Raw genomic sequence first — 17,101 nt, forward strand, 5'->3', positions numbered from 1 at the left:
GTGATCTTAAGAACCATGAGAAATGTCAAATTTGTGTAGAAGCTAAACTCCCTAGGAAGCCTTTTAAATCCGTTAATAGGGATTCAGATCTATTAGAGTTGATCCATAGTGATGTTTGTGACTCTGGTAGAACTTCTAGAGGAGGTAACAAATATTTTGTGACCTTCATAGATGATCTATCCAAATTCTGTTATATCTATCTAATTAAAACCAAGGATGAGGTGCTCAGCAAATTTAAAATATTTAAGATCGAAGCTGAGAACCAACAAGAAAAAAAAATTAAAATTCTGAGATCAGATCGGGGAGGTGAATATACATCCAATGATATAACTCAATTTTGTGAAGATCATGGAATCATTCATGAAGTGACTGCACCCTATTCTCCCCAATCAAATGGAGTAGCAGAAAGGAAGAATAGGACTTTAATGGATATGGTGAACTCCATGCTTATAAGCTCAGGAGTGCTAGAAAATTTGTGGGGGGAAGCTCTTGTTTCAGCCTGTTATATCCTTAATAGGATTCCCTCTAAAAATAATGATCTAACACCATATGAAGTTTGGAAACATAGAAAACCTAATCTTAGCTATTTGAAAGTGTGGGGGTGCTTGGCAAAAGTTAAAATACCTGATTTTAAGAGAAAGAAAATAGGGCCTAAAACAGTGGATGCCATATTCATAGGTTATGCAGCCAATAGTAATGCCAATAGATTTCTGGTGATAAGTTCAGAAGTAAATGATATTAGTAACAACACTATCATAGAAGCTAGAGATGCAACATATTTTGAAGACACCTTTCCACTTAAGACTAGAGTAGATAGCGGTATAGCTAGTAGCTCTAGTAGAATAAGGACAAGAGAAATAGAAGTAGAAGCAGAACCTAGGAGGAGTAAAAGATCCAGGATAGAGAAAACATTTGGAGATGATTTTTATACCTTCCTAATAGAAGACTCTCCAACTACCTTTGAGGACGCAATGAAATCTTTGGATTCACCTTTTTGGAGAGAAGCTGTGGACAATGAGATGCAATCAATTATCCAAAACCATACTTGGGAATTGACTGATCTTCCTCCTGGTTGTAAAACAATAGGATGCAAATGGATCTTTAAGAAGAAACTTAGGCCTGATGGCTCTGTAGATAAATTTAAGGCTAGATTAGTTGCCAAGGGCTTTACTCAGAGACCTGGGGTAGATTTCTTTGATGTTTATGCACCTGTAGCTAGGATAACTACTATTAGGGTCCTTATAGCATTAGCCTCCATTCATAGATTAGTGATTCATCAGATGGATGTTAAGACAGCTTTTCTAAATGGAGACTTAAATGAAGAAATTTATATGGACCAACCAGAGGGATTTAAAACCCCAGGCCAAGAAAATAAAGTTTGCAGACTAGTCAGATCTCTTTATGGTCTTAAACAAGCACCTAAGCAATGGCATTTGAAATTTGATGAAACCATAATGACATTTGGATTTGAAATCAATAGCACAGACGAATGTGTATATCATAAGAGAGTTGGACACAAATTTGTGATCTTGTGCCTTTATGTAGATGATATACTGATCTTTGGGACAGATCTTCAGATAATTGATGAAGTAAAACAATTTTTAAGTCATAAGTTTGATATGAAAGACTTGGGACAAGCTGACTTAATTTTAAATACCAAAATAATTAGAAGTGCAAATGGAATTGAGTTATCCCAAAGTCATTATGTTGACAAGATACTCAATAAATTTAATTATTCGGATTGTCAGCCTGTCTCTACTCCCTTTGATCCCTCTACACATCTTAAGAAGAACTTAGGAACTCCTATCCTTCAAAGCCTATATGCTCAAATCATAGGCTCACTAGGATTCCTAACTAACTACACTAGGCCAGACATAGCATATGCTGTAAATAGACTTAGCAGATATACTGTTAATCCAAATAGAGATCACTGGACCGCATTAGAAAGGATCCTTAGGTATCTTAAGGGTACTAAGTCCTATAGTTTGCACTTTAGTGGGTTTCCTGCTGTTCTAGAAGGCTATAGTGATGCCAACTGGATCAGCGATACCTTAGATGTTAAATCCACCACAGGATATGTCTTTCTCCTAGGAGGTGCTGCTGTGTCTTGGAAATCCACTAAACAAACCTTAATATCTAGGAGTACCATGGAGTCTGAACTGATAGCTTTAGACACTACTAGCACTGAGGCTGAGTGGCTCAGAGATCTACTTATAGACCTTCCTGTAGATGAGTCACCTTTACCACCTGTCTCCTTACATTGTGACTGTAAATCTGCAATAGATAAGTGCAACCAAGAAAATGCCAATGTAAAAATGAACAGGCACTTAAAAGTACGTCATAAATCATTGAGATATAAATTGAAAAATAATGTTATTGCCTTGAATTTTGTAAAATCAGAAAATAATTTGGCTGATCAGCTTACAAAAGGTTTATCTAGAACAGTGGTTCTAGAGTCGTCGAGGGGGATGGGGCTTAGCCCATAAAGATAAATCACCACGGTGGGAACCCAACCTTAAAAGGTTCAATGGGTAGAAACAAACCGGAGTGTGACTAAGAGGAGCACTATTTCATGTTTTCCTCATCCCTATGGCGCTAGTGCTCATAAAAGCAAGCGGTAGGATGAGTTCGTTTGTATAACTCTTAATGAGTCCGAGACCCAAGAGGCAGGAGCTTCCTTGCTAGCTTCCTTATTAGGACTCACCTATATGTGCAGTCGTGAGGCCGCGATTATGGGAAATGGGCGATTCCCTAAAAAGCACATGATAGATATCTGCGCATGGCCATAACAGCGCAACCCGCTTAGAACCCAGATCGGGCTATATTATGTGTGTTGTTGATTTAATCTGAGCCATGGACCGAGGTTCAAGGTTAAGACCACCTTGGCTCCACAGATGTAATCAATTGTCACTAAGTGAAGGTTCAAACCGAAAGGTACCTACACCTATTACATAATATAAGATATCCAGCATTTTATTTTGATTTTAAAATTATTTAAGTTTTTTTTTGTGGGGGATTGTTGAAAAAAAAAAAAAAAACTTAAATGCGCACGCGGCCAAAATCTCGGGCCGCGTGCGCGTTTGAGAAAAGGTAACGCCCAGCGGGCGTTACGCATTTGAAAACGGACGCGTTTGAAAACGCGTCCGCAAATGACCAAACGGCCCCTGTAAAAACCCCTATTTAAACCCCTTGATTTCATTTCTTTGTAAGCACGAAAAATTTCAGAAAAATAGTGGAAAAATTCTGGAAAAATTCTTCTCCCTCTTAGCCACTTCCAAATTCTGGTTTTACATTTTTATTAAGTTGATTTAGTTCTTTTCATTCCGTTCTTTGCTGGATTTGCAAGTCCGATCGGGTTCGCTTTGACTTCTTCCGAGACGTGCCGAAGAAGAGGTTGTAGGGTCGTCGTATCTCCGAGAAGGATTGCCGGGTGACCCGTACGTGGGGGCAAATACTTCTTTGGGACAGCGTCTACGCGCTTCGACCTGCTTTCAATCAGGCTATTTCTTCTACCTTTATTTTTAATTTAATATTAGTAGATTGGTAGGATTTGAAATTCTATGATATAAATTTATTAAATGCATAGATTTATTTTGTGCTAGAATAGATTTATTTTGCATTAAAATAGAATTATTTGGATGCCGAATAATATGCATGTATATTATTTCTTTTAAGATTTTCCATTAAATGAATTAATAGATTTATTGTTTATTTATATGATATATTGCTAACAAAGGAGACTCGGCGGCCCCGCTGTGCCACCCCTGAAGCCCCTCGGCCATATCTGGTTGCCATCACATGACTCCAGAGGCCGTGTGGCTCTAAGATGAACCGAGCCGCATGCCGAGCAATGAAAGCCTCGCGCCTCTCAATAAGGGACTGCACTCCCAGACCGCCCTCATTAGTGGGGCGGCAAACCTGCTCCCAAGCGACCAGGTGCACTCCGTGACCTCCACCGTATGACCCCCACAGGAAATCCCTAAGAAGGCGCTCGATCCTTAACAGGATCGTCTTGGGAACCACTGTGTTGGCCATGAGATAAACCGGTAGAGATCCCAGCACTGTCCTGACCAGTGTCACTCTCCCCATCATGGATAATGAGGACGCCCTCCATCCCTCCAGCCTGCTCTGGACTCGCTGTACCAAACCGGAGCACTCTGCCACCCGCAGTCTCCGGCCAGTGATAGGCACGCCTAGGTAGGTAAGCGTCCCTTCCTGCTTCGGTATCTGGAGGATCCCTCTGATCTCCTGCCTGACTCCGCTCTCTGTACTGGAGCTAAAGGAAATGGTAGATTTGTCCTATCTTTCTTTCGATATACACATATAACCTAAAAGGTATTGTAGTTTTTTACTATCTGAAGTAAGTCGTCGAGTAGAAGGTTTTCACCTTTTATTCACTCCCGCCCCGTAACTTCTTGATCGAAGAAATGACAAAAAAATAAAAAAAATTATGCACCAACGAAAGGACCATGATTCATGCAAGAAGAGAGAGGGAAAAAAAAGGCACGGACAAATGTTGCCCTACGGATGAGTGCATGGAAGCGCACGGAAGCCTGAGTTCATAGAGATGCCATACCGCGGGCAAGCCCACAGGAAAAACTCTAGTTAACTTTGTTCGTGATGGATCACGACCGTCCATTCGCCCTGTCCACTTCCGCTTGCTGAGGGTTTGCGGTGCAAAACACCCAGTGGATCCTATCTGTGTCCTGCACGTACCGATCCGCCCCACTGCAAAACATGGCGACAAAAATAGAAATTTTCTATCCGAATTACGCAATCACCGATGCAACTTTTATTTTTGCACGCGAGAAACGCACGCATCAGCTGATCCAGTCAAGAACATCTGGGCCGTCCGTTCGATACCTAAGTCCTATAACTCATCGCGGAGCCCCCGTCAGCCTGCCTGCGAGCGGCTAGGGTTTGCCCTTTTTTCCTTCAGACATCGCTCAGGTGCGGTTTCCTTTTCGCTTCCGGATTCTAGGGTTTCTCTTGTGCGAATTTTTGATCTAATGTTTGGTCGATTTATTCGAGTTTTCGTCTCTCTTCTACCTTTGGGTAAGGATTATAATGGATTTGCGAGGTTTCTCCCACTGTTTTACTCTCCGTTAGATGCGTTCTGGTTTCCCGCAGCGATGACGCCCGTGATTCTTTGATTTCGGTTTGTCTTTGTAGTTATTATGTTGGATTTACCCGAATAGGTGATAGTTTTTGAGGTCAAATAGTTCTAATGTCTTTCAGGTTGTTATTTTTTTTTTTAATCGATCTGTGATTGATTAGGGTTTAGAGAGAGAGAGTGGGAGGCAGGGGGATATCTATAGTGGGAAATTTCGGAAATTTTATTAGCGTTTTCGGCAATCCTTCGCCCCTTGTTATTTCCCAAACTTCTAGTCTAATTCGACAGCCTTTTTTTTAACTTTAGAATAATCTAGTAGTAGACCAATTAAGGCAACCTGACTAGAGATCCGTTGTGCCTTCGAATGATCGATTCATCGCCATATGACCCGAACTCTTGGCCTTTTCTTAGCACCAGATTTTGATCTGAGATGCAAGGTTTGTATTCTATAATGAAAAAAAAATCTAGCCAAGATCTATAAAGAATGGCGTTGGCCTTGATGTCAGGGTTGAGATGAGTACCGACCCTCTTAAGTCCTAATATTGAAGGCTGTCTTTGAAGTCTTTCAAAGTTATTGTTTTTTCAAGATTTTTTTGTTTTATTTAAAATATTTAGATTTTTTGCTGTTTAAAAGAGTTCTTTTCAACGAGCTTTTTGGTTATTGAGAAGAGAATATGAAGTTGGAAAAAGATGACATGAAGGAAATGAAAAAAAATAAATTTAGAAAAATACACTCAAAAGTTAAATGTCCAATTTCATGGTTTTAGTGCTTTTGACAAAATTTTATTATACAACCAGACGCTCCTAAAAAGTACACTTCATATTATGCCTTTGTAAAGACAGTACCAAACTATAATTTGTACTGGTAAAAGACAACTAGTAACAGAGATATAATGAAAATGACATTATAAATTGGAGTTTATCTAATAGACAATGCATATATTTAACCCTTTAACAGTTAATTATGCATTCAACTATGAAACTTCACTGAATAGCTGATGTGTGGTATCTAATCATCTGAACTTTTGATTATTTTTTTTCACTTTTAGTTGATACGTGTCATCCGAGTTCCTTCTTTTTCTTCTCCATTTTTTTTCTATTTTATGTTGGTTGCAGTCAACTGTTCATATGCATATGTGCATACAACTGATTATCAGAATATTCATTTTGTGTATATTTATTGCTTTTGTTTTGTTGCAGTACGAAAATGCCTCGCTATGATGATCGCTCTGGTGGGACACGCCTTTATGTTGGTCGGCTGTCATCTCGCACTCGTCCACGCGATCTTGAAGACCTTTTCAGCAGATATGGAAGGTAATATAGGCAATGATATATCAGTAGTGAATGCATTGTTTCAATTGGTGTCCAAATGTGATGACATTGTTATTACCAATTTTGTAAGTTTACATGTCACAATCCCATCCAGATTAGCTGCCAAATGTCCTGACAAGGTTGCCAATCCAAAGACTCTTTTTCTATATCTATTGGTTCTGCATGTTGTTTATCATCTGTAATCTGAGTTTTATTTATCTATAACCAAGTTGACACACCAATCATCGTTTACCCGTCAGTGTAATTTTTTGGCATAACTATATTTTTATTTATTATGGTTTTACTAAAAAGTCATTTTTCTTATTCAGATGTTTGTGTCAAAAAGTCGCACATCTTTTGTATGGTTTTCCAATACTCGCTGTTTGTATATTGTGATGACAACCTTTCTGTTTCTGTTGCGAAAATGTGTTCATTCAATTAGCTGTAAGTGTGGATCTTGAAGTGACTCACTGAGGTGATATCAGACATAGTCCTTTGCCAGGCCAGTATATTGTGCTTGGGTATATGTGTCTATTTTTTTATTGTGAGAAGGTTGAAAAAAGGTCTCGTGTGTTTTAACTTGAACGATCTTGTTGAAGGTTGTTGGGTTTTTGCCCAACCGGGAGGTCTGTGGTGCCCTTGGTGGAATTGGTGGCTATTCTTGCAAAGTTTATAAGAGACTTTGGCGATTCTTTCTGTAGTGTTATTGCGTGTTTTTATGGAATTGGCTGCAACCACAAAGTGGTGTTTTGTTCTTCTGAGGGGCGAAGTAACATACCCTCCGCTACTTAAGTCATGATGGCCTTACTGTTTCTGGCAACCATTTCCGCAGAGTACGAGATGTGGACATGAAGCGTGACTATGCCTTCATTGTATGTATACCTCTACTCTTTGCAATACCTTTTCTTTTGTTATTGTTAGCTTGTTATGTTTACTAGTGGCTGTTATATGCTCTTCTTCAAATATGAGCTTTTCCCGTTTTCTCCTTTTCTGGTGTCTGCCCGCCACTTTAATAGGAATTTAGCGATCCTCGAGATGCGGATGATGCTAGATACAGCTTAGACGGGCGAGAATTTGATGGAGGTCGTATTATAGTTGAATTTGCAAGAGGGGTATGTAACTGAAATGTTGCTTAAACTGAATATTGATATTATTAATTGTATTTCTTTGGCTTCCCTGTATAACTTCTGCCACCATTTTTAGGGTCCACGTGGTCCTAGGGGTTCACGTGAATATCTTGGAAGAGGTCCTCCTCCTGGATCAGGCCGTTGCTTTAACTGTGGGATTGATGGCCACTGGGCTCGAGACTGCAAAGCTGGGGACTGGAAGAACAAATGTTACCGCTGTGGTGAAAGAGGTCATATAGAAAGAGACTGCCAAAATAGTCCCAAGAATATCAGGTAGCCCACATCCCTCATCCCCAAAAAAATTGCATTGCATTTCTTTTTTGATGAATTATTTCTTGGCAGCGCCAATGTGGGTTACTGTTTGGTTACTGATGTTGCAGGCACGAGCGAAGTTATTCACGTTCGCCAACCCCTCGCCGTGGTAGGAGCCGGAGTCGGAGCTACAGTCGGAGCCGTAGTTACAGGTATGCGTAAGATTTTGTACGGTCCTTAACTTATAAATGACTTTTCTTGGGTGGTTAATGGATTTTAATTTGCTTCTAGTCACTACCGGGATGGAAAATTAAGTGCTAGTAGCCTTTTGCTGTTATCGAGTATTTGCATTAATTTAATTGGAGTACGTAGTTTTTGGACTGCAAGCAGATTTCTATTACTTTATGAAGTTGTGGTAAAGTGAGGATTGTATATCCTTGTGAATGAAGGTGATTGAGCCTTTCAGATGAAGGCATGATGCCATTTTTGATGTTAACAATTGGTAAATTCAACATAGGGAGTTGGACTGTTTGTTATGCCTTGGGCTTTTCATGTGTAGATTATGTAGCTTGTACCCCCGATATATCCTTATCATAACCAATTCATTCATTATTTGACTTTTTTGCTGTCTTTTTCCTTGTCAAAATTTTAACCTTGTATTCTTTTTGCTCTTATACTACATTTGTGTATTCTTTTTGCTCTTATACTACATTTGTGTAGTTTGCATGGGGCAGCAGTTTGAACTTGCTATTCTTTTTTGGGCCTTGGTACAAAATTTTATGATTGGGTGTCCAACTTTTTTAACATGGATTATTTGGAAAGAAAAGTTGAGGGGTGTACTTTTTTTTTAGATGGTTAGGCTTTTTATCATTTGGGGAGTTATTTATTTTTGTTTGTGTGTATTTCACATGTTTGTGCATGGGTGAATACCTGCTTTCTTGCTGTTTTGTTTATTTTTACTTGAAGTTCTTCATCTGTTTCTTGTTCCAAAGGGGGAGAAAAAGAAGCCCCAATATCTGAAGACTTATTTTTTCCAGATCTACTGCTTGTTTCTTTTTCTTCCCTTCTCCTTTCATTTTCTTTTTCTTGTTTTTTGTGGTGGTTTTGGATTTGGTTGGTGGGGAGAGGTGGGGGAGGGTTGTGCAACATGCGATTTTTAAGTATGATGGATATTTACAGTCTCGCTTTTGTTACCTTTCTCCTTCCAGTAATTAATATTTTAAGTTTGGTAATGGATTCTTCTTTCGGTATAATGTTTTACTGCCAGAGAATCATGGTTTCGAATTTTTACAAGTCATTTGGCAAAGGCATTCGCATTTTGGTTGCGAAGAAGCATGATGTTAAGAGAGAATATGCTCTCTAGATAGACTTAGGGAGAGTACAAACATCATGATGGCATCATCCTCAAAAAAATTGACTCACTTGATACATCCCTTGCTTAGGTATGCCTCATCAATGTATCTTCATTAAGTTTCGTGTTTCTTGGGTTTGAGGATATTGTTGGTTGAATCTCCTCAGTACATTGAATTGCCTGTGCTGGCACTTTTGGTGAAGAGCTTGTTACTCTGAATGCAATTCATATTTCATATTGCTAAGATACAGTTTGTGAGCATTTCTAATATCCATTTGGTGGTCTATGATCAGTCGATCCAGGTCTCCTGCACCTAGAAGAGATGGGCGCAGCATAGAACGTGATGAGAGGAGATCAAGGAGCCCTAGATACAGCAGGAGCCCAAAGTCGAGGAGTCCGTCTCCAATGAAGGGGAGGAAGCGCAGCTTGTCACCTGATGGTAGCAGGAGTCCACAAGAGAGGATGAGCCCTCCACCTAAGGAACGCAGGGAAGCTGATCGCAATGGGTCAGATTACGGTGAGAGCCCCAGGAGGAGGGAGAACAGCAGGAGCCCCATGAGCCAGGGGAGAGAGAGCCCTCCTATGGACCGAAGGAGTCGGAGCCCCGAGACTAATGGGAGGAGTCCGAGTCCAAGGGACGACAGGGATGACGGTAATCATGTCTCTCCTAGAGGCAGCGAGTCTCCACAAGACTGAGGGGGACTGAGGTTTGGTATTGTTAGCTAGTTCTATAGAACTTTCATCGGCAGGTGCCTCCATAAGTACTGTGTACTATTCTCTTAAAACCAGTGACTGATGAACATTGCTTGCTTTTGAAATTGTCTTTCAAATACTTGATTTCAGCAACATGTTATTGTCGTTTTTTGCGGAGCAATAAGCTTGATGGCACCTACATTTATCGGTGGGGTTGTTAACAATTAAGTTTGAGCAATCCAGGCTTAGCTCAAGCTAGCTTGTTTAACCTGGTATCCAATTTGAGCTGCCCATGAGAACCTGATGACCTTTATATTTACATATCTACATTTATCTGCGTAAGCTGATTTTTGTTGTTTGACCTCGTTTAAATTCTTCCGATCAGTTAATCGTAAAACAATATCTTACTTATAAATTAATTATTATAATACTATTATCATTGTCTATTTTTTATTTATTGGATTTTGAGCTTACTTGAGCTGGGCTAGGCTTAGCTCCCGCTTGACCTGTATTTATTATGTGAGCCTTTGTCAAGCTGAACCGGAGTGGTTTGTTTTGACAATTCTAATTATTTTCGAGGTATATTTATGTTATTCCCTTGCCAAATTAAGGAAAAACTTTAGGAGATTGTTTCAAGTATTCTTATATTTTGGGCTTGTTTGGAATTCTATAATTAAGTTGCATTAGAGTTAGAGTTGTTGTTGTTGGAGGCTCGACCTTTCATGTTTGGAAGACAGGCAGGGGCAAGATAAGAAAGAGGCAGTTGAGGGGGGACGGAGTGGTGGAAGGGATGGAGGCAAGGAATGAGCGAAGGGGGAGTAGATGGAGGTGTAGATATATATGAGCATGGATTGGTGTTATTGTCTTTTGTTTACAAATTTTAACACCGTATTCAATATTATTTGGTGAGAAGTGACTCTTAGATTTCACTGGTCTGTCATACGCCTTTAGCATGTCGAGCTTGGGATTGCTATTAGGACTCCGTCTTGGGATTGCTATTAGGACTCCGTCCAGAATTTGCTGGACTTAAAAAAATAAACTAAAGTGTATCCAAATGAAACTTTTGATGCTTAATCAAACCTCATAGACAGATGAAATTTTTAACTGGATAAGATCTGATGAATTAATCCAAATATGAACGGGATTATGCGCGTATTGCTCCATTTCCTTCATGCCTCTGTTCTGTTGTATCCATCGTTGAGCAGCTGGTGGACGTGGTCGGACCAATGACCTGTCCATAGAAGGGAGGTGGGGATCATGGAGCTAAGCTAATTATAGCTTAATTTAATGAGTCCAGGTGGCGGTACAGAAAGCAAACGTTTATCTCATTGCCAAGATGGTCGGGCCAGCCAACTAGGATCGGATCCAGATTTAGGTGATCCGAAGCAATAATCCAATCAAATCCAAGCTAAATATAATCTCATCATCACTAATCCAATTTCATTCTGACCCAGATACGAGGGCTCTAGTCTGAAGGCCTTCTAAATATCGAATCTTAATCAGAATTAATTGCCTAATCGATTGCAGCCTAACGGTTTCGGATCCCGCTACCGATTCACGTCCAGATCAGATCCAATCAATTGGAACCCATTTTGGGAAGGCAAATCAATTTGGTAGCTGCGGGACCCACTACGGGTTTTTTCCGTTTTTTATAGAAGGGGCGGCCAGCGACGATGCGGGAACCGGACGACGACGACGACGGCTGTTGCCACCGCGCTCGCGGGAGGAAGCGGACCAAGGTGGCGGCGGTGGCGGAGATGGGGGCCCAGGAGGAGGGAACGATCGAGCACAAAGTGTGCGCCCGGGTAGGGCTCCTCGGGAACCCCAGCGACGTCTACTTCGGCCGTACCATCTCCTTCTCGCTCGGAAATTTCTGGGCCTCCGTCCGGTTGGAGCCCTCCGAGGATCTCGTCATCCGCCCCCACCCCATCCACGATCTCGTCTCCTTCACCTCCATCCACCATCTGGTCTCTTCTCTCTCTCTCTCTCTCTCTCTCTCTCTCCGATCTTCTTGATCCTTCCTGGTCTTTTGTAAGTAGATCATTGTCGGTTTTGCGTGTAAATCGGATGGGTTAGATTCGTGCTTATGGACGAATCCAGCAATCTAATTCTCAATTTATGTTAGATAAATTGGAATCTTGGGCCTGATTGAATTCTGTTTTGCAAGAAAGCTAGCCTCCCTTCCTTATAATTAGAGGAGCAAACATCTTATCAGGAAGGATTCCTGGAGCGCAAAGAAAAAAATGTGTAAAAAAATATTACATTTTTATCTCGCAAAAGGAAGGAAAAAAAGGAAAAGGAAGGACATGAGCTATGTTCTATATTTCTAAAGTTAAACGATCGATAGCCTCATAGCTTATTGATATGCATGTTGTAGAGGTAGGACAGTAGCTTAGAATAGAGACACCATCTTGGGAATGCCATGTTTACCATACTTAAAATTATGAAAGTATTAACTTTTCAATAGCAATGAAATTTGATAATTCATTTTCTTTGTTTATATTGTGCAAAATTAGGATAATACAATTTAACAGTAACATTGCGATATGGTCAGGTGGATTGTCGTTTATTTTTTATATTTGTTGACAATTGGTCTATTTAACATGCATGAATATTTTCATTGAATTTTGATGATTGGATTGGTAAGCATATCATTTTCTCTATTCTACTAACTTTCTTTATTGTATTTGATACATGTTTTTGTTATCTATATCTCAGGTCCATCGCTTACAAAGTGAGGGATATTATGGAGGTGTTCGCTTGCTTATGGCAATTTGTAAAGTTTTCTACAAGCACTGCACCGATAATAATATAAAGTTAAAAGAAGGAAATTTCACCCTGTCTTACGACACCAATATTCCTCGCCAGGTGAAGCCTTGAGTAAACCTCATTTATATTTGCAAAATAGACTTTGAATACCTTTTGAAGCTTATGTGTTTCGTTTGCTCTGTTAATATGACAGCTGGTGAAATTTGTCAAGTAATATCGGAGCCTGTATTAATTATGCTCCAAGCTTACAAGTTTAGTTGCATTATTCTGATAACTAAGAAGTGCACCATCCATTATGCAATAATTATAGTGTATTTCTTTTGATTTATTGGTATGATCATCGGTGATATTCGCAAAAGATATCAGAGCATTTTGTGTTTACGTTCTGTGCACAAAAGTCCACTAGACATCATGCAGCATCCATCTTTCTAAATGAAAAATATTTACTTCAAGATATAGTAAATTTAGTGTTGTTCGATTGTTGGTTAATCAGTCCCACATGATAGGAGCATGTTTGTTATGTGTCAACATCTAGATTGGATGTCCTTTAAATAAAAGTCTTCCTAGCTACCTGCATTTTGAGATTGATATAATCGTAAAGATTTTCTAAGAGTTTAAACATCACCATGACCGAATAGACCCAAAAAGGAAAATGAAAAGGATAATAGAGTTCAAGGGATGAAACTGGTTCCTGTTGAAGCCACCTATGTGATTCTTGTAGATAGTATCTAGGCTCATTAGGGCCTCTTGGCCCTAGTGAATGTTCTTGCCCATAAATATTTTATGGTTCTTGGAAAATTATTCCCTGTTGTTGTTATCAAAGTCAGAGAGGTCTCAAAGATAATCAGAGAGTCAAGTGATCCTTCTTACTTCGAGCTGGGTGATCCCTTAATTTAGGGCAAGTAAATTCCCAAGTTTATTAAGCTAGGAGTTATAGAGTTTGTTGATATTTGTTATCAATGCTAAACCTCCACTTTTCATTTGCTTATTGCAGTCTACAAGGCCCGATCCACAACGGTTTCATAATATATTCTCAGTCTCACTTAAAATTACACAATATTTGATATATCACGCAAAACAAAATGCCAAGAGCATTTGCCTATCCAGAAGCATTACATGAAGAAATACTCAACTAATTAAGGCTTTTTTTGTTATCACAAGAATGTGCAATTGTCTTGTAATTGTTGATAAAATTCTTTCATCGGTTGATTAAAAAGCATGTATTATTTTGGCATTTTCAGACAGGACTTTCAGGTTCAAGTGCCATTGTTTGCGCTGCCTTAAACTGCCTCCTTGACTTCTACGGAATTAGACACCTTGTAAAAGTTGAAATCAGACCTGGGCTGATTCTTAGTGCAGAAAAGGAGCTTGGAATTGTTGCTGGTCTTCAAGACCGAGTTGCACAGGTCTATGGAGGCCTTGTCTACATGGTATGTAATATTACAAAGTTTGAAGGAGAAAGATATTGAAGCAAGTGCATGAACGTGTGTATCACACAGAAACAAGACCACTATGACTGTAATGGATGTGTTTGCTTAGACACATCTTTCTATGTGGTTATTGCCTGCTTTTGTGTTTCTATTCACTAATGATCATTTTCAAAATTGACTCTGCAGGACTTTAGCAAGGAATATATGGATAAATCGGGGCATGGCATGTATACACCCATGGATATTAGTCTTCTCCCCCCACTGCATCTCATCTATGCCGAAAATCCAAGTGATTCTGGAAAGGTTGGTCTTGCATAATCTATTCTTGTCCTTAAACAAAGTCACATCTGTATTTTTTCTATGTATCAGAGACAACATTTTTCAACTTGTTAACCGTGTTTCTTTAATAGGCAAACATGCAAAGACTATGTGTGTCTTAGTTATCAGATCCAATGTCAAGTGGGTGGTGGAAAGCAGGTTTCAGTGAGATGGGCACTTAAGGATATATATGATCATAATAAATGATATATGTGTATTTATATACATATACATACATACATACATACATATATATATATATATATATATATATATATATATATATATATATATATATATTCAGAATCATAAAGAAAAAACAAAAAAACACTGGATACATATGCCTGGTGGCCATATGCTGAAGCGGTTCATATTCATTTTGAGTGCAGTTGGATATATAGCGACGTGATTGTTCAGTGATGTTATCTGAAATAAAACAGGTATTAATACTACAAAATTGAGTATTCACCTAGGTCCTAAACATATAGAGCATTCCTAGAATTAAGAAAATGATTGTTTATTTTCTCAGTATAATTTATCAAATTTATGATTTTTACTCCATTGCATCTTACATTTTTATTTTACTCCATTGCATCTTACCTTTTTACCTTTTCAACTTTTTCCTGTTAGCAACATAACATCACCCAATATTCTTCAATTTCACTTATAGATAATTGAATCAACGAAATGGGTGGAATTGCTGTTTTGCCCAAAAAAGAAAAGGAACACCAAATGCAGAATTAAACGATAAGAAAGAAGTAACATATTAGTTTAATCTACTAGAGTCAAAATGTTAAATAATATGGCTTAAACAAGTAAATGAATTGATATGAAATGTCCAAATCTTCTTGATTTGTCTGTAGAGCTTACTTTAGAGTTGTGCTTGATAGCCAACACCAGTCTGATGAGAAAAAGCTTGTTTGTTGTTCTTATAATTCTGTAAATGTTTGGGATTCTTGGAGCTATGAGTTCTTATAGAAAAAGGATTAATTATAATTAGAATCTCTTTGGAATTCCTTGTCTGTTTCGAGATATAACTTTTCAATCTCCTTTACTGAAAGGCTGTCACACACCTCGCTCCTTTTGTTATAGTAAAATTATATGGCACTTTCAGGGCATTATGCAGTCATCTAATAAATCTTGCTGGTGAAATTGCCATACAACACATCTAAACCTGCCTGATTCAAGTACTTGTCAGGGCACAGTTTCTTTGATTGATAGTCATTGCTCTCTTGTATGTAGGTGCACAGCACTGTTCGGCAAAGGTGGCTGGAGGGTGATAAGTTTATAATATCATTGATGGAAGAAGTTGCACGGTTAGCTGTAGAGGGTCGCAAGGCTCTACTTGAAAAGAATTATATCAAACTTGCAGACCTAATGAACCGAAACTTTGAGCTTCGGAGGCAAGTAAAACTAATATTTTGACGAGGTGTATGACTGATATATTCTTCCTTTACAGCATATCTCAGCTTTACCGTGGTTATGTTATCTCTATAAGCTTCATAACTACTTGTAATTCATTGCATAGAAATACTTTAATCCACATGTTTAAAATAAAATATCATCAAATGTTTGCCTGATATAATCTTCTGTATGATGCTAAAAAAAAACCTATAGGTTTTCTTCATTGCTAGTAACAGCTCTATCCTCCTTTTTTAACTCTATCTGTTGGTCATGAAGAGAGACATTAGTGGCATACAGATTGCTATGAGATGCCATGCATGACTATATGCTCTTAGGAGAAGAATCAGTAGAAGTTTATGGAGGGAAAGGGGGAGGGGGATCTTAATCCTGGAAAAAGTTCTCTTTGGTTCAATATCTAGAAGAAATGTCACTGATGCAATAAAAACCTAGAATTTATATTAGGAACAAATAGTTATAGGCTTCTGTTCTCCATCATAGCTATGGATTTGTTAAATGTGTGGTGTTCTTATTTTCATTTCTGATGGAAACATTGGGGCTCTCCCATGTATTCTATGGATTTGTTACATGTGTGGTGGTGTTTACTTCTTCTGGTTACTCTGCCTTAAAATGTAGTCATAACTCATAAAGGTAAATTATTAATTGATGGACAATTGAAGTTCTGGAATTTCCATGTTGGCTAGAAAAGTACTTAAAGAGCAATGGATGAATCATAAGTGGGAGTTTAACACATTTTCTGTAATCTACTGGCTTTTTGCAGCTGCTCATATGGTTTAATCTTGCCTGTTGTTATGTGGTACAGTGACTGCCAATTTAAGGTTGTTTAGTCAAGGATTATATTTTCTCACTTTAGTGATTTATTTGTATTGCGTTACTCAGGCAAATGTTTGGAGATGACGTCCTGGGTTCTCTAAACATCCAGATGATTGAAGTTGCCAGGAGTGTTGGTGCTGCATCCAAGTTTACTGGCAGTGGAGGAGCTGTGGTTGCATTTTGCCCTGATGGACCCGATCAAGCTAAGCTTCTTGAAGAGGCTTGCAAAAAAGCTGGTTTTATTCTACAGCAGGCCATCGTTGTTCCACCTGTTCTTAATGATGAAGACATGAAAGCTTTATCTAGCTAATAAAATGTCTGGAGCTTGTTGATATTCTCTCTATTATTGACCAGCAGAACCACCATGAAATCTTGAGTCATTTATCGATTATCTTTTACATGATGGGTTACAGTTTTGTTTGCTTGGAGGAGGATTAAGAGTTTTGTTTTTGTCCATCTTGCATAGTAATAGTTCTGTTTATATTGTTTTCAATTCTTATAT

At 38.8% G+C, this 17,101-nt stretch overlaps 2 protein-coding genes across 4 annotated transcripts; both read left to right on the forward strand.

Annotated features, from left to right (window-relative positions):
- Positions 1–4,796: 4,796 nt before the first annotated feature.
- On the forward strand, positions 4,797–10,112 carry LOC103696377 (serine/arginine-rich splicing factor RS2Z32). Of its 3 annotated transcripts, none has more exons than XM_008777983.4 (7): positions 4,797–4,950; positions 6,314–6,427; positions 7,257–7,296; positions 7,441–7,536; positions 7,628–7,824; positions 7,932–8,015; positions 9,448–10,112. In XM_008777983.4, exons 2-7 carry the CDS (start codon positions 6,321–6,323, stop codon positions 9,848–9,850), a joined length of 927 nt encoding a protein of 308 aa, XP_008776205.2. In that variant the 5' UTR covers positions 4,797–4,950; positions 6,314–6,320; the 3' UTR covers positions 9,851–10,112. The 3 variants fall into 3 exon arrangements, with proteins under 3 accessions (XP_008776205.2, XP_038988376.1, XP_026656850.2); XM_039132448.1 differs by lacking the exon at positions 4,797–4,950 and adding an exon at positions 5,035–5,055; XM_026801049.2 differs by lacking the exon at positions 4,797–4,950 and having other exon boundaries at positions 7,024–7,296.
- A 1,391-nt stretch (positions 10,113–11,503) lies between these two features.
- Positions 11,504–17,014, forward strand: LOC103696387 (glucuronokinase 1-like). Its single transcript, XM_008778002.4, has 6 exons — positions 11,504–11,814; positions 12,566–12,715; positions 13,858–14,046; positions 14,233–14,349; positions 15,607–15,767; positions 16,666–17,014. Exons 1-6 carry the CDS (start codon positions 11,521–11,523, stop codon positions 16,907–16,909), a joined length of 1,155 nt encoding a protein of 384 aa, XP_008776224.2. The 5' UTR covers positions 11,504–11,520; the 3' UTR covers positions 16,910–17,014.
- The last annotated feature ends 87 nt before the right edge of the window (positions 17,015–17,101 follow it).

Source organism: Phoenix dactylifera, chromosome 12 (assembly GCF_009389715.1).
Source record: "Phoenix dactylifera cultivar Barhee BC4 chromosome 12, palm_55x_up_171113_PBpolish2nd_filt_p, whole genome shotgun sequence".
Taxonomy (NCBI): Eukaryota; Viridiplantae; Streptophyta; class Magnoliopsida; order Arecales; family Arecaceae; genus Phoenix; species Phoenix dactylifera.

Excerpts from the sequence above, each read along its gene's own strand:
- LOC103696377 (XM_008777983.4), top strand. The coding sequence starts at position 6,321 with ATGCCTCGCTATGATGATCGCTCTGGTGGGACACGCCTTTATGTTGGT. Across the intron at positions 6,428-7,256 it reads CTTTTCAGCAGATATGGAAG|AGTACGAGATGTGGACATGA; the intron begins GTAATATAGGCA and ends CCATTTCCGCAG. Across the intron at positions 7,825-7,931 it reads AATAGTCCCAAGAATATCAG|GCACGAGCGAAGTTATTCAC; the intron begins GTAGCCCACATC and ends CTGATGTTGCAG.
- LOC103696387 (XM_008778002.4), top strand. The coding sequence starts at position 11,521 with ATGCGGGAACCGGACGACGACGACGACGGCTGTTGCCACCGCGCTCGC. Across the intron at positions 12,716-13,857 it reads ACACCAATATTCCTCGCCAG|ACAGGACTTTCAGGTTCAAG; the intron begins GTGAAGCCTTGA and ends TGGCATTTTCAG. Across the intron at positions 15,768-16,665 it reads CGAAACTTTGAGCTTCGGAG|GCAAATGTTTGGAGATGACG; the intron begins GCAAGTAAAACT and ends TGCGTTACTCAG.